This window comes from Panicum hallii, chromosome 5, assembly GCF_002211085.1.
Source record: "Panicum hallii strain FIL2 chromosome 5, PHallii_v3.1, whole genome shotgun sequence".
In the NCBI taxonomy this organism is placed as follows: domain Eukaryota; kingdom Viridiplantae; phylum Streptophyta; class Magnoliopsida; order Poales; family Poaceae; genus Panicum; species Panicum hallii.
The window spans coordinates 59088707-59110869 of NC_038046.1; the positions used below are offsets into that span (position 1 = coordinate 59088707).

Here is a 22163-nt window from a genome sequence, read left to right on the forward strand (position 1 = left end):
GACGGTGATGATTCTATTTACTGCTTCTGAGTTTCTCAAATAAACATTTGAACATCCGCAGCTAACTATTGCAATTATGTAGGATGCATCAATGTGCTTTGCATGCTCAGGCATTCCTATAGAAAGCAAGAAATCTTCTATTACAAGAATATTGACTTCAGAAAAGTTGGGTGCAACTTTCATAAGTAGAAGAGATGCTGGTCGTTACATGATGCATCCTGCACTCGTTTTGCTTATTCATTCATTTAAGTTCGTTGTGGTAGTTCTGTGTTCTTTAATTGCATGCTTATATCCTTGCTTTTATTTTATTGTCATCTTAGATTCAAGTGCGCGATGCATCCAATAATGTTGCCACAGGGTTCTTGGAACAAAAATATTTAAGTCGTGGAATTACTCTCGTCAATGTCAAACAATCCCTTGATGTTTGTGCGATTCATCTTCATGATGAGGTGGAAATTCTACCTGGCAGTAACCTAGTAGGTATAGAGCTTATGGACTCTGGCAAACAAATACCCAGAAGAGGAACCATGACTAGAGATTCGTGCACTTCTGAAGATGGGACAGAGCTTTCGTACTCCACTTGTAAAATGTCTAAGGTAAGGTGTTGATGTTTCTGTGCCACTTTGATGTATTTTGTCTCAGTGTAACCCTTATTGCCTGTCATTTTAATTCAATTTGTGCTAGGCTGGCGATGGTGGGCCACTTTTTGATGCTGATGCAAAATTTGTTGGAATGAACCTTTTCTTGGATAATAAAAGAGGCGCTTTCATGCGAAGGAACGTCGCTATTGGAAAATTGGAGCAGTTTGAGAATACCATTCAATTGCTTGCAAGCAGGATATTTCAGTATGTCTTGTGTATTTCCAGAACAGATCAGCTGTGGCTTTTCTGTTGTGTTCACTGTTTCTGTGTGGTTGTAGCTGTGAGCTATGGGAAGAGGATGCCCAATATTAGCTGTTTTTTGCATTTCTTATTTCTTTGAAATTTTTTATCCCTCGTTAATTACTTGATTTCCTCTATGGGTTTAACGTTGAAGCCAGCATGCTTGTCAAACTAAAAGAAACTAAAAATTTCATTCAGGCTAAAATATAGAAAATTGAGCTCTAATTTGTAACATCTCACAAATCATGCATTTATGATCTTCAGTGCAATTCTTTTCATGACGGTGTTTCAGAGATTCAGTTTGATCCATGCTACATGTATTCTTGTGTGGAATATAATGACTTCACTATGTTCTGCTGCAGGGTTAGAAGAATTCATGCACCTAGGTTTTACTTTCTACATGGTGAGCACATTAACATTTTCTTATCATTGTACTCTTTGAGACCACCAAGTATATAACCTGTCAAAGGAATAATGTCTGCAAGTCCATCACAAGTAGTGCAAGTTTAGTTTATTCTCCTTATCATTGTACTCTCATGACAAGGATACTACCGCAAAGTGCTAATCTGATAACCTTAATACATTATTTCACGGTGTGTTAAAGTGACCCATCCTTGTATGCAGAGGTTTAGATGAGTGACTTTTGTCATGACTATTATATCACTGCTAGCATATGACCTGTGCTAATCACTTGAGCTGTCGCAACAGGAAATGAACTTACTAATCAGGAAGAGGATCTAAACTCCTTGGGCTATGCCAAGCAATCAATAGCTGCCGTTGATTGTAAGTCAAATATTTTTTATTTTATTGACTTCTTGAGTCTAGCACATTTGTTAAAGGTCAGGCACTAACAAGTTTTGTACATGTATCTTCAACCAGGCAACATGGTTTTGGTTAATACTTTCGAAGAGACTTTTGGTGACACATATGATTCTAGTAAAGGTGTCTGGGGAGCACTCAGTGAAACAATTTCGAAAAATTTATCTCGTAGTGTTGTCTCCCTAGCTTCATACAATGGTGATTTAACAGTAGCATGCTCTTCGCTTTTCCATATTTGTATTCATCCATGATTAAGTAATAATCAAAATTGTATTATGCAGGAGAAACAAGGCTTTTTGCGTGTTCAGGCCTAATTACAAAATGGAACGGATGCACCACTATTCTGACTTCGGCGAGCTTGGTTAGAAATCGTCGTGATGAAAGCAAGATCCATGAAAACCTCAGGGTTGGTGCTCTTATTCGTGCTGTACTCGTTGTCCCTTTAACATATTGCTTAACTCTCACTGTCATTTGCAGATTGATGTGTTGCTTCCAGACAAGCAACGCACTGAAGGGACATTGCAACATTACCATTTGCGCTATAATGTCGCTATTGTCAGTTTCAAGGGAAGCACTTCTATAACAGCAGATATTTATGATCCAGTGTCATATAAATATTCCGAAGTGGTAGCAGTTGGGCGTGTCTTTGAATCAGGCATTTTAATGGCGACAAGAGGAACACTGAGCCGGGGGTGTTTCAAGAGAAGATTTGATTGCACCGATTTGTTTTACTCCAGTTGTGAAATCACTAAGGTACAATGCTCATGTTTCTTGCCTTTTACATGCTGCTAGCAATAGTAAGTTTTTTTTTTGGTTAGGCTGGGGTTGGAGGGCCCTTGTTGATTTTGACGGAAAATTTGTTGGTATGAACTTTTACGATGCGAAAGAAGGAACTCCGTTCCTACCACAAACTAGCATTCTTGAAGCTCTGGCTCATTTCGAGAGGAAAAGGTATTGCTTCTTTCATGGGTCTGTAAGCACTTGGCATGTGAAATGTGTACATGTTGTGGGAAGAAATTTTGTGGACCAATTCAGCCTGAAAATCCTATTCCATATTCATATATTAGTATTTTTAGTCTACTAATCTGTTCTTTCGGTTGGGGTGTGTGTGTGTTTGATAGGATTGTTGCTGAAGCTGATGGTGGTGGTTGTGTGAGTAGGTACGTTTTTGTTTTATCTTATTACATACATGCATTACTTGGTGTCAGTGTTGTGCATAACTTAAGTCCAAGCTGTTTCCGACGACGGCATTGGCTGGATGCACTGTCAATTTGGGTCACTCAGATTGGCAAGAGGCCATCTCTATGATCCTTACTTGAGAACCTGCATATCAACGCAAGGAGCAGCAGCCTCCCTTCACTCAGCATTCAGCAAATACTCCCTCCCTCCATTCCAGTTTATAGATTGTTTTAGCACTTCAACCATAATTTCTTTAAAATATGTTCAGGCGCCAGTGGGGAAAAAAGGACCGGAAAATGGTTAATATATGCATGCATAAATCAGTTTACACATTGTATGCATTTAAATATCATCAAATCTGCAATTTAAACAATCATTATATTTGATGTAAAAATGAATGATACAAAAGCCGTTGCATCGGGCTTGAACCCCCCTAGCTCTAGGTTGCAGTAACAATAGAGCTAGAGACACAACAAAGCAAAGATTTAGCCACACAACTGAACCAGCACAAGTCCTAACCGCAAATGGAATGCCAGCAAAGCAAGCAATGATCTGGAATGAGAACATGAGTGAAAAGGTGTACGAGGATATGGGATGTGGAGGTGTAGATGCATTATACAGGTTTTTGACTGACATCAAGGTTGCGGTGTCAGTCAAACGGCAAAGCAAAGATGTAGCCCAGTGTTTGGGATATCCCTTTCTGTCCTAGAATATATCAATTTTTATAGTCATCTTAAAAGTAATTATCTGATCATGAGTTGTAAAGGATACGTAACAGGTTTTAATTTGCATATATATTACAAATTACAATACTTAAATATCATGTTGTGGGAGCATGAAACTTTCAAAGGGAAATGCATAAACACATGGATCTTGAAAGTTTCAAATGAAGGGAAATTGGTCAGTTCTTGGACTCATGCAGTGCACAGTGCAGTAAAGTTGCAGAAATAGAAATCACAATTCACAATTGCAACAGCAGAATCAAGCAATAAAGGAATGAACTTCTCTTTCAAGAATTTCAATTTCAACTCCGTCCCATCCATGGCATTACATTTCCTATGATATGCTTGCCTTAAGTAGTTAAGTTACTACAGTGCAAGCTTAGCATTAGATAGGTGAGACAGACAATATATAACCTGTAAATTAAGAAAGGGCAGCACCACTCATCTTCCCTGCTAGCTCCATACCACTGTACCAGCCTGGCCTTGCACTTGCATCCTCAATCTGCACTGACCCCACTCCATGATCTGTCTATATATATGAGTTCATATCTATCTCTATCCAATATCTATCATCAATGGGATCCATCTACATCTACCTCGCCTGATAAGTCAACCTGCATGATCAAAGCTTCACAAAACCCTCTGAAGATGCACTTCTGTTGGGATCACAAAGAAACCACCACCCTGTGTCCGTCTGACGCGCACAACGCCCCTCCACTTTCTGTTAATCTGGACACCGATCCTGTAATCCTGTTAGGCTACGGCAGCTATTGCCGGGCTGGCGCTTGCCGCCATGCGCAGGAGCCCGTCCGCCGCGTCGCGCTCACGGTTGCACCAGCGGTAGCCCTGGGCGTCGTCCCGGCGGTGCAGCAGCGCCATGCCGAGGCCGCCCTCGCCGTGCTTGTCCAGGCGCGCCTGCCAGGCGGACGGGCGGAAGGCGCGCACCTCGACGGCGTCGCCCGCGCGCGTGTGGTGGCGCGACACGAAGAGCGACCACTGGCCCGTGAGGCGGTACGTCCGGGCCTTGGGGTCGCGGCGCAGGGACATGCGGTAGGCGCGGCCGAGGCGGTCGAACGCCGGCACGGGCAGCCCGGCGCCGAACACCAGGCGGCGCTCCGCGGGCGTCAGCATGCCCAGCAGCGGCGACGGCGCGACCAGGCCGTCGGGGAGCAGGAGCCGCGCCTTGTCGCGGCTGCGGTCCGAGAAGGTGAGCTGCTTGGTGAGCACCAGCGCCGGGCGCATGATGCGGAGGCGGAGCAGCTCGGCGCGCAGGCCGCCCTCGTCCCGCTCCCCTAGGTCCAGGTCCAGGCGCGCGCCCGTCGTGGGCACGGGCACCACATCCACGGCGAGAAGAAACCCTCCTCCCCCGTGGTTGCGGTGGCTGGCCATCTCCTGGATCGCCGCGGCCGCCGAGTACGGGTGGTAGCGCACGACCCTCTTCTTGAGCGGGAGCAGCTCGGGCGGGACGCCGGCGAGGTCCCCCTCGGCGGGCACGCAGCGGGCGGGCGCCGTCACCGAGACCCCGCCACCATGCTCCAGATGCTCGACGAAACGGCCCCCTTTCGGCGACCGGCTACCTCCCGGATGAGGGAACCCGCCCGCTGGAGGCGGAGGCGGCATCAGGAGGCCGCATGGGGGCGGCAATGGCAGGGGAGAGAAGGAGGAGGGGAAGAAGCCGGGCGGGAGTGGCGGTGGCGGTGGCGGTGGAAGAGCTGGGGTTTTGCTTGGCGGCGAAGTTGGTGGCCAGGCCGAGGCCGAGGGGGGCCAGAAGAAGACGGGAGGTTTGGGAGCTCCCATTGGTCGCCTTCCTTCCCGGTGCGTTGTTTGGCTGCAGGCTAATGTGATCTCCTCTTGCAATGCCTGCAGGACAGCATGATGCATTTGGACCTTTTTTTTACAATTATGGTTTATTTGTCTCCCTTACAAACGATTAATTTCAACCCAAAATTAAGTTTAAGTTGGCCAGAATTGAAATCATTCTGCCTTTTTTTTCACTAGGCAAGACCAACAGAGGGATCCACCGATGCCACCATGACGCGCCGCAGAGGGGCCGCACCCCAGCATGCATGCGCTCCTCACCTAGGAGCCACACCAACCTTGAAATCATTCTGCTGTTTCTCTAGTGACAAATTCAGCTATTTCATTAGCCTGCAGCCATTAATCGTACGACATAAGCTAGAAATCCCGGACGAAGATTCGCCTGGTTTCTGTATATATATTACAGTATGCTATTCTCATGTCTTGCACTTGCTTACCAGCCTACTTAATAAAAGCAATTTTACATCAGCACAAGACATGGGGAGTCGCAAGATACAGCCACCAAACAAGCCCTATCTATATGTTCAACTCTTCATGCATGGTTAAAATTTCATCCGCCAAGAGCCCACGAGCATCATCCATCCAGAACAACTCCAGAATTCTCACATGGACTCATGACAAAGCACTTTCAGTCAGCTCAACAAAACCGGGGGGTGACATTGGCGCCATCGCTTCTTCCTGGGCATCAACCATCTCTAGGATCTTTCTTACAGTAGCTTGCAATTTTTCATGCCCAGCTGTTACGTTTGGTACGATGGACTCCTCTCCGAGACCCATGTTTGATGATTTTGTTTCTGACTGTGCTTTCGCTGATGTTACAGCAGATGTAAAGACACCAGATTCCTTGAGACCACGGATGATAGCCTACAAACATAAGGCATTAGCTTACAGCAAGAAGAAACAACTTCCATGAGCTGATGCCTTCAAGATGATCAGGACTAACCATCGGCGCATATATACGTGTTAACACACCCTTTTTCAAAAGTTTCAAATTGGTGTCCTTATCGGTCCATACAACATGTTCCTTATACCTGAACAAAAGTAGTCAGACAAATGTGATCTCTCTCTTAATTCAGAGGTGTTAGGGACGCATGGTTGGTACACAGAAGTTAAGGGTTTTACCAGTTCCTCATCTCCTCCTCAGTAGCTGTCGATGCAATTATGAAGGCCTGTCATGAAAGAGTACAAGGGGGAATGCATTAGTCCTTCCATTTAGCCATATATGAGCATGATACCTAATAAAAGGCACATCAGTTTTTCCTTCCTTTTTTTGGCAAGTGTATAATCAAGAACTTTGGGCTAATAACCAAGTTGATCCTTTAGCTTAAAAAAATGTTGAGAAAAACAGGAAAGGGGGCATTCAAAAGTACTTTTTAACTGAAATGGATGCAGTATTTCAACGTTTCAGCCAGAAAACAGTTATGATGTTCACATGGTAGCCTGTACCCATATGACAACAATAGATGCTATCCAGGTACAGAAAAGGGAAGAAAAGATAGCTCACCAAACGGTCAAATTCCAAGATAAAACATCGCTTCACATCTTCTTTAGTTGGCTTGCAGCCACACCTATCCCTCCTTGAGGTTAGGTCCGAGAACTTTGTGTAGGTGTAATGCAGGATAGCAGCCTCCTCCAATTTGATCTCGCTACAAAAAAAGAAGCAAAAGAAACAGGTGAATAAAATATCTGGTTGAAACAGACAGAAATTTGTTGACTGAACATTTGTTTTAAAAAAATGTCAGCATATTCAGATGTCTTACTTTGGGGTTTTCATGTAATTATGCCATCTATGAGCACCATTGGGACGCAAATGCTCCTGAACCCTTGCAGCTGATTTTCCATTACCATAAGTGAGGAAGTAGTTTGGATTACCACGTGTTGCTTCTTTGTATAGGCCAAAGTATGTATCCTTTGGGAGATGATCGTAATTTTTCTTAAACATTGAAACCTGCACATATAAAACTTGGTAAATATTCATGCAATCATGTGATAAATGGTATGAGCTAGATCAATTATTTTCTATAATGCACTAATGTTCACCAAACTACAGCAGCGAGAGGCAATCCATTTACATACAGGTGGCATTCTCTTAAACAAGCCAGTGAATCATCAGTAGCTTACACATACCTCAGTAAATGGATCCTTGATGTCATCCCGTTCAATGCTGCTCTCCTGGACAAAAATATACAATATGAGACGTGATCACGTGAAGCATGTTAGAGCATTCAACTGCAACAAAGATAACGTTACTTCTGTGACTCACGTAATTGGGGAAGATAACCATGTCAACATTGTCAGGAACATCTAAAAGCAATCGCCTAAGAGAGTACTCTCTCGCACCAGCTGGATGAATCAACTCATCAGTATCAAGGTGAATGATCCAATCCATCCCAGCATCCTGTGATAATAAAAAAAGGGACATTAATTCACCACAAAATTCAAGATTTCTGTGTGAATAGATGCTAAAAAATAGAAAGAAAGAAATTATTCATACCCTTGCCATAATAATAGCCATTTCCATGTTAAGTGATTGCTTAACAAATAGTTCATAATTGCATGGCTTGTAAAAGAAACCTGCCAGCCAAGTCTCGTTCCAAATGCGGCTGAAATCATAAAATGGTTGAAATAATGGTGTTTAGACAACCAAACAATCAACAACAATACTTCAGAAATGCATATGGTAAGGAAAATATGACTACAAGAACCAATCAACAACAAACAAATACAGTCTCTGCTTCACTATTCAGAACTGTTCGATTACAGTATTGCAATGAAACAAGTAACTTGCCGTCCCTCTTGTTACCTCTATCAAATTAATTTTTTTTTCAATGCATTTCAGTCGTAAAAGCAGAATTATCAAAACTTACATTAGCTGCAGATCAAATTTCCAACTAAACTTATCTTACATGTAGCGGGTTTTGCTTATGTTGAAAAGATTGTCATGTAACAGTTAAGTCCATCAACATACCTTTTGTCCTGTTTCTCTTTCAGTTCTTTAGTCCTGTAAATAATTTTTACACCCTAAAGAAGGGGCACAGAAAGTCAGTGGCAGCTTATGCAAAGAAATCACAAACAGAAGGAGGGGGTATGAAATGACTTGTTTACCCGAATAGCTTCAAGAACAGAGGTGACGGCTGGTTTTGCAGCCTCTCCTTCAACAAAGAGAATAAAATGTGAAACACCGATGACCTTGTGATAATACAACCATGGAAGAATCTGGTGTAGGCCAGCAGATGTGCTTCCCGTGATACAGATCTGCAATCCAAAATACAGAATTAGCTTGATATAAGTACAACATTGGCAACATCAGACTCAAAATGCTTGCAAGGTCCTTGCAATTGAGAAGAAGGATATGATTTTTTGAGGTTGAAATAAATCATCTGGATAATTTCATTTTGACTCAATATGATGTTCAGAGTCCTCTGTACCTGAACAGAGAATTTAAGAACTGCATGGACATGATATACCCAGTTTTTCCAACTTGTTATCTTAACCCGGTAAAACCAAAAGAAAAAAAAAAGAGTTGCTAAGCTTTACTTGGATTCACACTCATGCCTAAATTCTCGTATATGTCAATGGGACAGTATTAGATCTCAGTATAGTGCAACTTTGCGATTGTAAATGCGAGGAAAACTTCATTGGTAAAGTATGACCTGCATAGCCAATTTGCCAAAAAATAGAGCAACTCCTATTTACAGTACATTACAGGTGGTGACAGTATTTGAGCAGCACGAGATCGCACGGAATTGGTCGAAAAATGGGATCTTGAAAGAGCAGATCAGATCGGAGGGTAACCTTGGGGGTGATGGAAGATTCGGAATCGAAGTTCCAGCCGCGATAAAGCGAGATTCCGTGGGAGGATGCGCTCCGGCCGAGGATCTCGGCGCAGTCGGCTGCCGCGGAGGACGACTTGGAGACGGCGAAGTAGGAGGCTCGGACCACGGGGGAGGAGGAGGAGGATCCGAGTGGGCTGTTCTCCATGCCGGGGAAGCTCTGGGTGTCGGCAGGCCAGGCGGCGCCGGCCGGGTCCCGCATGCCGCCGCGCCACTGGAGCACGAAGGCGAAGGCGGCGAGCGCGAGCGGCAGCAGCGTGAGGAGGAGAAGCATCCGCGTGGCGAAGGCCGCGGCCCCCGCGCCGCCCCCGGCGGCGGAGGAGGCGGAGGAGGCGCCGCGGTAGCCCGCCATGGGATGGGAGGCCGGCCGGCCGGTCGGTGGAGTCGTTCGTTGTTGGCTGTACTGTCGCTCGCGTCGCGGGGGGCGTGGGGGGCAGAAGGAAGGAAGGAAGGAGAGTGGGCCGAGCACTATACGGGCTGGGCTTATTTGCAAAAATAGGCTTGTTGGGCTGGGTATAAACGGGCCTAGTTCGTAAATGGGCGAGATTTAGGCCATGCTACTTGAAGCATGATACCATGTGGCCCATTTCTTCAGCAGAAGAAACTGCGGACCATGCCTGTTTGGTTCTCCGATGGATGGGATCGATCCTCCCTCCCTCTTGCTGGTTGCTGGGTGCAATCATTCAGGGCAAGCAGGCAACCCTACTTCAGTACGTGCAAGTTGCTAGATGGATGATTGCTTGCTTGTCCAGCTCAGGTAGCTAAGATATATGAACTGCTAGTTCATACTATTAGTCCTTCAACAGTAGTAAAATGAATTGCAGCAGTTACTAGTAATTACCTGATGATGACTAGATGGTAGAGCGACAAGCAAGTAGATATCATGTCCAATACAGTGTCAGCTGCTGGAATCTAATTCGTTCCTTGTGCAAACCAACCACCGGAGATGACGGGAACCAACCCTATCTCACCCAGATTCCCTTCCCGCTCCCGTGAATGAATAAATCTTCTGGCTTGAATTATTGTTAATTGCAACTAACCGTGTATATATGTAGATGATGGAGTAATAAGGTCAGTCTCAATAAGAGTTTTATCAGAAATTTTATGAGCATTAAATAATATACCACATCAATAATTTTATTGTCTCGTCAGTGTCATCATTAGAAGAGATGAGGGAGAGTTTCATCCACCTAAAACCAAGCCGGCACAGTAGTTATTCTTAATCTTGGTGACTGTATATACTCTGCATGCAGCATGCGTCTGCTGCCACACACAACTACAAGAGCATACAAAGATCTATCTTTCACCACTATAAAAACGGTTTTTATGGACGGGTAAAAACGTATTTTTAGGCAGGGATGCAATAGCCGCCGCTAGTTCTCGCAACTACAAATGCTGTTTGCAGAGGCGGGTAAGGCGACAGCCCCTGGAAACCTATTTCTAAGGGCGGGTCACCCCCTCACCCACCTTAAAAACCGATTTAAAATAAAAAAACAAAAGAGCACCGCGACCGTACGGGTACGGCGCCAATGGGTCCAGACAACGAGCGCGGGGCACGCCTCGTGGGCGGCGTCGCGGGCGGGGTCCTAGCGGAGGAGGACGCCGGCGCGGAGGCCGGGTAGGCGCAAGGCGGATGCGGGGACGAAGTGCGCCCCTGGGCGGAGTTGCTGAGATGCCGAGCAGGGGCGGCGTGCAGTCCTGCACCCGGGCTCGGTGGTCGCGTACCGCCTCCTGGGCGAGCTCCAATACGCCGCCGCCATGCGCGCGGCCCGCAGCGAGGGCAGCTCGGAGGACCACCTTTCCGCAACGGCGCCGCACCTCCGTGTCGCCCTAGAAGTGCTCACCGCAGTGCGCCGTCTTGCCCCAGATTGCATCGACGTCGACCCTCCCTTCTCTTCCCCCACCGCCCTCCCTTCTTTTCCCCGCGGCCGGTGTAGGGAGCGGGCCGGCGGCTGGACGGCGGGCTGAGATGGCGGCTCAGCACGCAGGTGGGCCTAGCAGCTACGCGGCTCGTGGCAGCTTGTGGCGGCTGGTGCCTGGGAGTAGATCTGCGCAGCTTGCGGGGCCGCGGCGGCCGGCAGCGCAGCTAGCGTGCTGGCAGCGTGGCTCGCGGCGGCCGATGCGGCCAGCAAGCGCAGCGAATAGGTCGCGCGGGGGAAGAGAAGGGAGGGCAACGGGGGAGAGAAGGGAGGGGTGACAGAAGGGAGGGCAGCGGGGGAGAGAGGAGGGGATCCACAGAGGAGGGGAGGGGATACGAGGGAGAGGGAAGGACCAGGGATACAGAAGGAACCGGGTGATGTACTGGCTGCAGCGGCACATGATTGGCGGAGGGTGAGGGAGCACGGATCAATGACGTGGATGCCGCCGGATCGAGGAGCGCGGGCGATCTTATGGGGCTGATTTTTAGGGGCGGGTGACGCCACCACCCGCCCTCGAAAATATTTTCCTATTTTATTCTAAAAATTTATTTAAATTTTAAATATAGAAGAATAAACTAAAAAAAATTAAACTTCTACACTATAGTTATTGTGAACTATAGATACAGAAAAAAAAATATTCCAAAAATATTTCAGTATATAAAGGGATAAGATTGTGGGAACTTGAAAATATAATTTGAGTTGTATGAGATACTGTATAGTCATAGTCATACGTATGGTACAACTAGTAAATGATCATGTGATCCTAAATGGTCTTAAATGAATAATGTATAAAATATAAAATTTTAGATCTTACCACTGCAACTTTGATATGGAACTAATCTACGTATTAGGTTGTTTGAAAACAAATCAAAACTAGTAGATTTGCAACTAGAGAACTTATAATATTTTTTGGACTATTAAATAATATTAAATAAAAAGTTATCAACTATAGAATTGTAGATCTTGCCAAGCTCTACAATTTTGGTATAAAGTTTATATTTATCCGAAATCATATAAAAAAATTATGAGTTTTTTACGTGCCATCATTTGTAGGGGCAGGTCATGCCATCACCCGCCCCCACAAATATATTTCAAGAGCAGATCAGTTGTTACAGTAATCCCGCTCTCTTTGTAGCAACGGTTTATATTTTGACTTGCCTCTGGAAAAAAGAGGCGTTGCTGCAAATCATTTTTTAGCAGTGTTTGGATTTTTTTTGTCCTTTTTCACATGCATCTCTTGTATTTCGAGACGACGACAAGGACTACTACTACTACTGTAAAGCTCGCTCGCTCATTATTGAATTGAATCTGATCCAGATCCAGCAAGCTAAGCGATCGACCATGGCGCCGACTGATGTGATCGAGATTATCCAGCAACTCCCTGCTCCGATCCTTTGATTTCATCAGGCAAGCTAGTGAAGGACGATAGCGGCCGGCCGGCACCGTAAATTGGATCGTGGGTGATTCAATTCAGATGGCATGCGGCCCGGCCAGCCCATGCCCAAGTACTGGACCTAATAATTAAAACAGCAAATAATGGCTTTTATTCCTTCTGAATCGTCTGTACTTTGTTTATCTTTCTTTATTAATCATGTTATTAGTTGATTTCTTCCGATCCAATCCTTGCATTGGGTGGACTACTGATCGATCATCACTTATGATTGATGCTGATTAACTTAATTCTCTATATTTGATTTCTATATACTCCCTCTGTTCTAAATTGTAGGTTGTTTTGGCAAATCTAGATACATAGATTTTGTTATGCATCTATATATATTGTTTCTACCTACATAGCAAAATTATATATCTTAATTTGCCAAAACGAACTACAATTTGGAATGGAGGGAGTATATATACATCAGACAGCAAGTTGGCAAATGGAGCAAGGATACATTAGTACTGACTATGTTTAAAGAAAAGAAAGAAATCGAGAATATATACATATATATTTACATGTGGGAGTAGCTATAAGCGAGGACTTTTCATATATATATATATATATATATATATACACGCACATATAGAGAGAGAGAGACAGAGCGTGTGAGAGAGAGATGGTGTACGACGATGGAGCTAGCTAGCCATGGAGTGAATTGAAGCCGCGTTGTTGAGAGTGAGAGAGAGGGAGGGAGGGGGGGGTGGGGGGGATAGAGCGAGAGGATTAAGATCACGTCCTTTTCCTTGAGGGCGCCACTGAATACTTGATTGATCTTGCCTGCCAACCCTGTAGTTGTCATCAGATAACTCTTAGCTTCCTTCTTCCAAGTCTAATTTCGTGCCAAGATCGACAACTTCCTTTTATTTGGCACACACACTTATTTGTTAGCAATTTAATTTGTTTCTCGTGCTTATCCTCCGGGTCGTTGTTGCTTGTGAAGAGGCACCGGTTAATTCAGCGGTCAACACGCATGCACGCACGCTCGTGATGAGGTCATTCAGACATCATCAATCGATCATCATATGTTACACATTTTTTCTCATACCTAATAAGAACTAGCTAGCTAATTATACGTCCTGAGGCTGGAAACCAAGCAAAAGAAATTACTATATACACAAGATCGATCGAGTTCGTTGTTTTCTTAAATATGATGACCACCAACAAACATGTATATCAATATAGATAATTACATGTGCACGTTTAATCACCCCAAATCAAGAAAAAAAAACAAGAAAGAGAAAACCCCACATTACAAATTTACAGAAGAAGGTCCATCCATCCATCCATCGATCGAGGTGACACAAAAGAATAACAAATGTTCATGCATCAAGTCCACCCATATATGCAGCAAATTGAACGAAGCAGCTAGGTTTATGTGCTGTGTAACTTACTTAATCATCACTTAATTTGTGCACGCAGCAGCTACTATACGACGTGGTTGATTGACAGGAGAGTAATTTAATTTAATCTCACGGTAACTTTTTAATTTACCAGCAATTAATTTGCTTGCTTAGCTTCTTCATTCAGTGTCGTCGACCGATCATCACTTCTTCTCCTCCTCAGCGGGTGGCGCCGCCGCGGCTTCCGCCGGCTTCTCCTCCTCCTTCTTCTCCTCTACCGCCTCCGCCGGTGCCGGCGCAGCTGCCTCCTCCGTCGCCGCAGCGGCCGGCTCGGCCTCCTCCTTCTTCTCCTCCACGGCGACTTCCCGGGAGGTGGCCTCAGCCGCGGCGGCGGCCTCCGGCTCGGCCTTGGGCTCCTCCTTGGGGATGAACGGCGCAACCTTGTCCAAGACGAAGGTGATCGCCGGGGAGAGGGGCGTGGTGCCGGACTTGGCCACCGCGTCGCTCACCAGCTTCGCTCCAGGGAACTCTGCATCATGCACATAAACAAGCAAATCAGATTAATTCTGTTGTTTTGTGTTGAGCTTCAATGTAATATTCTGTTGTAACAAACATAGTATATAAAGTACTCTACACTGGTACGTAGTAGCTGAGAAGATTCCTATGCATGCAGTTCGCTGCTTGAGTAGAAAGAAAGGAGAATATATAAGGTTTGTTTGAACACCAAATTAAAGGAGAATAAAAGTTTAGTTTGTCCAAAAACACACAAAAAGGTTATTACCCCAGAAATAAACCCCCAAGAAAATGACTTGCTTGTCCACACCACTGGACTGCAAAAAGGAACTAAAAACGAAGGCGGTTGTTGGTGATTGAAAAACAAGAAATTCATATCTGGAAATTATATTTATATATATATATATATATGCAGTTTTCACCACTCAGATTGATGTTCTGATAGAACAAAGAATTAAATACAGCTTATTTCTTTGAAGATGTGATAGATGTTTATCATTATTACCAATCTTAGCCAGCTCGTCGAGGAACTTGGTAGCTGCAGCCGAGTTCTTCTTGCTGATCTTGACTGGTTTCTTGTCCTTGAACAGAGCCTAATATATAGTTCGTAGAGCAGGTAAAATAGACAGACTATCAGTAACAGTAGGACCATACATACAGATACAGTTGCTTATGTTCAAAGCAGAACGTACCAACCAAACACTGACATGATATGATCTGATGAAAGGCATCATGAGTAGTTTACCTTAACTTGAGGAGGAGATGCTTCATAAGCCTCCGCGACCTTGGGCTCCAGCTCTGCCTTCTTGTCCTCGATCTCCTTGCCAATCTCCTCCTGCAAATTATTTCATACACAACGAACGAAGGTCGGCGTGATTGATGAACAGAATAAACCAAGATGCATGCATGCAGAGGAACGAACCAAGTTAAGCAGACAGGCCTGAGGTCCTCTAGATATGTACTATACTATGTACCTACCTTGTTGAAGGACTTGAAGAACTCGGCCGCCGCCGCCTTCTTGCCATCCTTGTCGAAGATCTTGTTGAGGCCAGGCAGAACCTTGGTCTTCCAAACGCTGGTCATCTTTCTCTCCTTTCCTGTTCTCTCTTCAAATTAAGGACCGGCAGCCTCTCTGCTCCGGCCAACGCAAGAACACCGAAATGAAGGCATACATATATAGGAGTATAGAAAACCATGAAGAAGAAGAATTCAGCAAAGGATCGGAAGCATACATACACGCAGGGGAGCTAGGAGAATGGAGGTGTGGATCGGAGCTGTGATTGCGATCTGATCACCAAACTAAACCAGCCTGTGCGTGAATGGGCAGCAAATTAAGCAGTACAGGAGCCACGGTGCCACGAGAGTGATATATAATACCATGGGCTGGCAAGAAAGCCACCCTCAATTTACGGTGGTGCCCCCCGCACAGGGAGGCAGCCAGGGGTATAGATGCCAAATTATGTGTGGGAGTCGTGCCGTGGCTGCGTTGCGCTGGAGTTTGCTAGGATCCTCTGTGCGTGCCCTGCTCGGTGCTCCGCGGAGGATCAAGCAGGGCCTCATTGGCTCGGTGGGTCCCGCCCCTGGCGTGAGCTCCTCAAAGAAGCAACTCCCTCGGCCAATCACACAGGAGCCGATTTCTTGTCGTTTGATTTGGCACTGCAAGTTTAATAACCAACTGTATTATTATTATTATTATTATCTCCTCATTTCGCATCAAATCTGCAGCATGATAGAATGGATGGCAGCTAGGCTCCTTTCCCAAGTATGATTTGGGGAAAACTCTCATCGAGTATGATTGTGACCAACTCCAACTCTTACCAGGGAGTAATAGCTAAGCTAGGAACCAATTGGGAGCATTGTGTATGCAGGACGGCTGCAACCTTCACTCCAAAAACATAACCCAACAACGACTTCATAAATGCAGGTTAGAACACAGAATCTTAAATAGCATAGCATAATACAACCAAACTAAAATGTAATTCTTGAATTAAAAAAAAATTGTGCCCACTTGGCACATGACAGTCTCTGTCACCTCTTCAATTGTATATGATGGTGAGCCACTGAGCCAGGTAGGTGCCAAGGCCACCTCAGCTCGGTGATAGATAGTACATGCATGCATACCTCAACCAGCAAAAACTATTCTCACTCAGCAGTTTTATGCTTGAGCGTGTGCAGCAACCACAGAATCAAGCTAACCGTGGTGGTGGTGGTGTTTTTTTTTCCTTCTAATTCCTGTGCAATTAGGTCAGAAACAGCTAGCAAAACTAATCTGCAGTCTAAGGAATGGAATTTCTGAGTCAAGTTACTTGTTACGGATGAACACTCAACCTTGTGAGCTAAGATTAGATTTTTATTATTATTATTATAATGAATACGGAACAGAGACTTAATGTGCAAATACTTTTGTTTTGAACGCAAATCAGATCCAACATAGTAGAATGTCTTCTGTGCCAAGATTGAGCTACGTGTTGCGTCTGAAGATTTCTATGCAGCTACAGAGAGTAATACAATACTCCCACAGGCACAAATCCCTATCAATCATTGCCTGTGCACAGCTTACCAAGGCACAGTACTGCAAATTCAGCTGACTAGCTAGCTAGGATTATCTGGAAGCTTCAGCCAGGCCCCAATTAGCTGCGACACCAGCTAGAAGATACGATCTGTAGCGTAACCCTAGTAGTCATCACGCACCTGGCACCATCTTTAATTTGCTGATGGTATGGTTTTCCTACTAATGATTAATTGGTTACTATGGCTTCAAGCGAATTGCATTACACGTAGGTAGGCACGTCTAAACAGCTAGCTCAGCACAGCAGCATGAATTGTTTGAGCCTGAATTGGGCTGCCAGATATATTCAATTCAAAGGATCGAGAGGGACACGTCCAGATACATCGATTCGCCTGCCTGGTCGATCCCATTAGACACTTCTCTTCAGCTCTGCATCCATATGTAAAGTTCTTCCAAGGAAAAGAGACAGAATAACAACTTATTCAGAATGAGCACTACAAAAACCTGGTGCTCTTATCATCGGAACAGAAGTGCATCATGCAACATGTGAGGCCATTCTTCAAGTGACTGCCGCTCCAGTCAGTATATGACATTGCAAACGAGATGTTATGATCTACTTCTACAGAACTCCAATTTACATGCGCCTGCAAACATGGGCCTAGATACAGGAAGATTACAACAGGAAGCAGGAGAGGAATACAGGGAGAACCACACCAATGCCCTAACATGGCCACAAACTTCAAAGCATCGATCTAGAATCTACACTCTTCTAATCCCCTGAAACAACAGGGGGGTATCAGCAAGGTCCTGCATCAACCAACCACCTGCACAGTCAGTGCGGGTGCTACTGGGCATTTCAGCCACAAGAGCACGAATTCAGTAAGCAACTGTAACTACTCCTGGGCTTCTTCTAAGTCTAGCATGCCCCGTCTCGGAAGAATTCGGTGGGAATCGATGTTGGACACTGCTTCTTTGCAACAAATTTGTACTGAGGAAGGATGGAAAGAGGATGGCATTAGTACTGACAACAGTGTTGTTAACTGAAGAAACTGGGGCCCAAGGTTCAGTTACCTTATGTTGACTGTACTTTTCTCTGATCGCAGGAAGGTTGCTCCCGGGACCAACACTGAATAGGCGGTGCAATGCCTTTACACAATCGCACAATTCTGACGGCTTGTATTGTGTGTAGTGAGCAAGGGTAGAATTCTGCTTCCAATGACAATGAGTTGTGTATGTTAGCTCATGCATACATTTCGTTAGGCAGCTGTTACAGCAATATGTACGGGAAGGGCAACATGATTATGCTACCTACCCAAGGATACTTTGCTGGCTGGAGTACAAACTTTGCCAAGAAAATAGCTGAGGCAGCTATTAGCGACGGAGGGTATGAGAGTAGGCTGTACTCCAGGAGTGATAGCTCAGCGATGTAATTGGCCAGGAACTCCAGATGCAAAGCTGGATCCTATATAAAGAAGAGTAATTGTCAGCGCAATGCAATAATGACATTGGTAGATTATGGAATTGGTCGCATTGATCAGAAACTGACTACATAGCAGTACCTCATCACACGCTTGTGCAGCACGGGCAAATCTCCTATTATAAGCAAGAAAAAGAGTTAGTCGAGTTCGACTCAGATGAACGTCATAAATTTACTGAAATGAAATAGAACAGGAAAGGACCTCAAAAAGCATTTCGCTGTTGGTGCAGTCATTTCAAACTTCAAGTAATTCAGTACAGAAGCTTCCATTTCCAAAACCTGTTCAATGTACAAGTTAGAGCGTGACAATGATGACAGGAGACTATTGGATATGGTCTAACAGATAAGAAACAAGGAACGTTCGGAAGAAATATATCACATACCTCATCTCTGAAGTAAGTGTTGTCAGTTATGTAGCAGAATTCTTCTACTTGTGGTGCACATATCTCCTCATATTTTCTGAATTTGAAGTTTCCAATATGTCAAAATCAGAATGCAAACAGTGTAATGATGACAGATGGTAACTGAAAGAAATAAAGGAGAACTATGAGAATCTTACGCAGCTATAAGCATGCAAGCAACACCAAGTAATTGCAGCCTTTGGCGGTTGATTTCATTGCCAGAAAGATAACGGTCAATGTAGTTAACTGTCAGGTACAGAGTATCGGGGACAAGACGATATTCTTCCGCAACCTGCACAAGGGGAAATCATAAATATAAATATGTAATGGAAGATCAAACAAAATTGATATCTAGGTTTTTTATTATATTCTGCAGAAAAACTTACTTCAACAAGCCAGTCTATCAAAATCGCCCTCATGCTTGGGTTGACATCCTTTTGAATTATTTCCATGAAATCAGTAGATGGTCTTTTCTTTGTCTACCAGAAAGCAAAAGCAGCACTATTAGTGACATACATATTGAAGGAAGAAGCAGAATATCTAGGGCTCTATAACATATGTGTGGATTAAATATACATTGCTGCCACCAAATCCATCAATACAGAATCGAGCTTCACCAATCCATCAACAAAAAATCTTTATAGAAGAATCGGAAATTGCTGCCATACCGGGAAAGTGCAATTATATATGATCAAACCCACTAAAATTAAGCAAATTACAGCTTGCTATTTGGTGCACCAATGTACATTTTTGCATGTAGACTTATGCAATCTACCCAAAATGACTGTTTGCATAGTGATCTTTCTCCAAAAATGCAATTCCATATGTTCAATGCTTAAGGGAAACCATTTCGGCACGAAGACAGCGGAAAGAATGTGTGGATTAAATATACATTGCTGCCACCAAATCCATCAATACAGAATCGAGCTTCACCAATCCATCAACAAAAAATCTTTATAGAAGAATCGGAAATTGCTGCCATACCGGGAAAGTGCAATTATATATGATCAAACCCACTAAAATTAAGCAAATTACAGCTTGCTATTTGGTGCACCAATGTACATTTTTGCATGTAGACTTATGCAATCTACCCAAAATGACTGTTTGCATAGTGATCTTTCTCCAAAAATGCAATTCCATATGTTCAATGCTTAAGGGAAACCATTTCGGCACGAAGACAGCGGAAAGAATGTGTCACCTCAGCCTCTCGCAGATGCATGTAAATGTCAGAAGCCAGAGTAGCGCACAACTGTGGATCCTCTAAGTCATTGTCAACATCACAAATGCGGTCAATTTCCATTGGGGCAGGGGCATTTTTCTTCCACTTATTTTCTGCAAAATGAAAGCAGGCCGTACACATTCAAATCAACAAAAAGTTAACAAATACACTAAAAAGTGCAGATCTTAAAAAGAATTTAAGCAAACCTTCAACATCTCTGTCATCTGAGATACGTAGGTGTTCATTTGCGCGTCGCTGCAATGAGGCGAGCATTGAGGAGTCCTCATTGTCTATGTACTCAAAGTCTGGGCTTTTCATGGAGTCACAAGTCGACATCGTCTCATCGACAGAAACCGAGTCTCCTGAGCGTCCAGGAGACACAAAGGTGTTGCAGGGAACCAAAGCAGGTATGCGACTGGGCGCCTCGGTAGGCACTTTAGGAGGAGGAACACTATGCTTCTGCGTTGTGCTGTCATGGCGAGAAAAGGGCGGAGCTGGCTTGATTGAAGCTGATTTCAAAGCAGGACCCCGAACGGAGCTGACACTGCGAGCACTTGCCAAAGATGGCTTCTTCAAGGGTGCAGCTGAGGTAGCTGAATTCAACTTCTGCACGAGAATTTAACAAAACGGATAAGTCAGTTCAAACCTCTATTTGGGATCACCAGTAATCAGGTACCAAAAAAAAATGAATAGCAACACTACAGGTGCTGAGGTGCATAATTACATATTGACAAGAGAAGATTCCAAAGCAAACAAAGACAAAAGAGTGTCACATTGCGAAAACCAAGGACCTTTCTTTTGAAAATGCCGATAAAATTTGTACGATGGTCTGCCTTTTGACCATGAGCAGAATCCAAGAGTAGTAGCCTTTAAATCAGCAAGAGAGAGAAGCCACAGATTTCTTTCTCTTTTTTTCCAAAAAGAAAAGAGAGTTCTAGTAAAGTTATAACATTGACCGAGAGTAACAGTACAAAATCTGCAAGATTCAGGGAATGTGGAAGAGGCGATGTGGTTCCTAAGCTAAACACTTCAGTACACCAAGGACACGCAGCACGCCGCATCAGAATATCAGATTGATGATGGGGAAAAAAAGATCTTTCAAGGCCGAACACAAGAATGCAAACGGTGTATCAAGACCAGGAATGCACTAAACACTAGTGAATGGGCAAAAAAAAAGACCCCACCAAATCGCAGATTATCTCCTACAGTAGCACAAAAAACAAGGAAACCAGCAAAGGTCGCTTAGAATGATGTACATGTCATTTCCCCTAGTGCAAACTTGAAGAATTCCCCTGCCCAAGAAACCGGAAATGCAATCGATGCATCGCAAGAACTACCAAGAAGTCTCGAAGAAAGCCACGCCGACCCGCAATCTTTCAGAAGAACAGCCGAGCCAGGAAGGAAGCAAGAATCTTGGACCCCAGAGAAGCACAATACAATGAGCTCCCGCGCGAAATTCCCCAAATCCCGCAACGATCCTCGTGGTGGGTGGGAGGGAGGGAGGGAAGAGGCGTACGTACCGCGCTGCCCGGCGGTGGCGCGACCTTCCCGGCGGCCCTGCCCCCTTGCGCGGCGACGTTGGTGATGTTTCCGAGCGCGACGCGCTTCTTGGCCTGCGCGGCGGCGGCGCCCGCCGCCTTGGCGCTCTCGGCCATGGCGGGGCGCTTGGCGGTGGAGGAGGAGGCGCGGCGGGAGGCGGCGATGGTCGACATCGTCGCGGCGGTAAGAGGCCCCCCTCGTCGGGCTTAGGGCTAGGGTTGGGGGGTTGGGGCGTCCCGACAGGAGCGGCGAGGGGGATTGGGAGAACAAACGGGGAGGGAGGGGGAGAAAAAGAGCCGGAGGGGAGCGGCTATTTTAGGGAAAGGCCCCTGCACTTTCAATTGTTTCCTTTTGAGGCCAGGGTGATTAGGCCGTTGATGCACACAGTCTGCTAGTGTTTTGAAATTCAAATAGCTTGTGTTGTGCCTTGCCTGGGGTTGACGTTGGTAATTCAAATCCCCTTTTTTTTATTTGATGTGCAGGGTTTGAATTTTTCTCTCTCTTGTCTTCGGAATGTCAGGGGTTTGAATTTTTTGAACCAGTAGATAAGAAAGAA

At 44.9% G+C, this 22163-nt stretch overlaps 3 protein-coding genes and 1 pseudogene across 4 annotated transcripts; 1 reads left to right on the forward strand and 3 right to left on the reverse strand.

Moving 5' to 3' along the window:
- Positions 1 to 1765: 1765 nt before the first annotated feature.
- Positions 1766 to 5652, forward strand: LOC112892897 (annotated as a pseudogene).
- Positions 5653 to 5721: 69 nt separating this feature from the next.
- Positions 5722 to 9654, reverse strand: LOC112892288 (glycosyltransferase-like KOBITO 1). The gene is made up of 11 exons (XM_025959445.1): positions 9215 to 9654; positions 8525 to 8674; positions 8388 to 8440; positions 7914 to 8022; positions 7683 to 7817; positions 7547 to 7591; positions 7180 to 7367; positions 6924 to 7065; positions 6542 to 6588; positions 6363 to 6450; positions 5722 to 6283 (listed from the first exon to the last, which is right to left on the reverse strand). The coding sequence occupies exons 1-11, from the start codon at positions 9602 to 9604 to the stop codon at positions 6032 to 6034; spliced, it is 1599 nt and encodes a 532-aa protein (XP_025815230.1). The 5' UTR covers positions 9605 to 9654; the 3' UTR covers positions 5722 to 6031.
- Positions 9655 to 13720: 4066 nt separating this feature from the next.
- Positions 13721 to 15857, reverse strand: LOC112892289 (salt stress root protein RS1-like). Of its 2 annotated transcripts, none has more exons than XM_025959446.1 (5): positions 15699 to 15857; positions 15441 to 15594; positions 15208 to 15297; positions 14968 to 15055; positions 13721 to 14478 (listed from the first exon to the last, which is right to left on the reverse strand). In XM_025959446.1, exons 2-5 carry the CDS (start codon positions 15543 to 15545, stop codon positions 14153 to 14155), a joined length of 609 nt encoding a protein of 202 aa, XP_025815231.1. In that variant the 5' UTR covers positions 15546 to 15594; positions 15699 to 15857; the 3' UTR covers positions 13721 to 14152. The 2 variants fall into 2 exon arrangements, with proteins under 2 accessions (XP_025815231.1, XP_025815233.1); XM_025959448.1 differs by having other exon boundaries at positions 15695 to 15812.
- Positions 15858 to 17502: 1645 nt separating this feature from the next.
- LOC112891423 (cyclin-A1-3) lies at positions 17503 to 21867 on the reverse strand. The gene is made up of 11 exons (XM_025958272.1): positions 21589 to 21867; positions 20275 to 20674; positions 20048 to 20181; positions 19236 to 19328; positions 19008 to 19141; positions 18832 to 18907; positions 18651 to 18727; positions 18531 to 18564; positions 18284 to 18433; positions 18043 to 18177; positions 17503 to 17959 (listed from the first exon to the last, which is right to left on the reverse strand). The coding sequence occupies exons 1-11, from the start codon at positions 21778 to 21780 to the stop codon at positions 17888 to 17890; spliced, it is 1497 nt and encodes a 498-aa protein (XP_025814057.1). The 5' UTR covers positions 21781 to 21867; the 3' UTR covers positions 17503 to 17887.
- Between the last annotated feature and the right edge of the window lie 296 nt (positions 21868 to 22163).

Bases quoted from the DNA above. Each gene is read 5' to 3' on its own strand.
- LOC112892288 (XM_025959445.1), bottom strand. From the start codon at position 9,604: ATGGCGGGCTACCGCGGCGCCTCCTCCGCCTCCTCCGCCGCCGGGGGC. The intron at 7,592-7,682 runs GTGAGTCACAGA...ATTTTTGTCCAG, and splicing joins TGGTTATCTTCCCCAATTAC to GAGAGCAGCATTGAACGGGA. The intron at 6,589-6,923 runs GTGAGCTATCTT...CTTTCATGACAG, and splicing joins TCTTGGAATTTGACCGTTTG to GCCTTCATAATTGCATCGAC.
- LOC112892289 (XM_025959446.1), bottom strand. From the start codon at position 15,545: ATGACCAGCGTTTGGAAGACCAAGGTTCTGCCTGGCCTCAACAAGATC. The intron at 15,298-15,440 runs GTAGGTACATAG...AATAATTTGCAG, and splicing joins TCTTCAAGTCCTTCAACAAG to GAGGAGATTGGCAAGGAGAT. The intron at 14,479-14,967 runs GTAATAATGATA...TGCATGATGCAG, and splicing joins CGACGAGCTGGCTAAGATTG to AGTTCCCTGGAGCGAAGCTG.
- LOC112891423 (XM_025958272.1), bottom strand. From the start codon at position 21,780: ATGTCGACCATCGCCGCCTCCCGCCGCGCCTCCTCCTCCACCGCCAAG. The intron at 19,329-20,047 runs GTGACACATTCT...GCTTTCTGGTAG, and splicing joins TGCATCTGCGAGAGGCTGAG to ACAAAGAAAAGACCATCTAC. The intron at 18,434-18,530 runs GTACTGCTATGT...TTCTTTATATAG, and splicing joins CTGCACAAGCGTGTGATGAG to GATCCAGCTTTGCATCTGGA.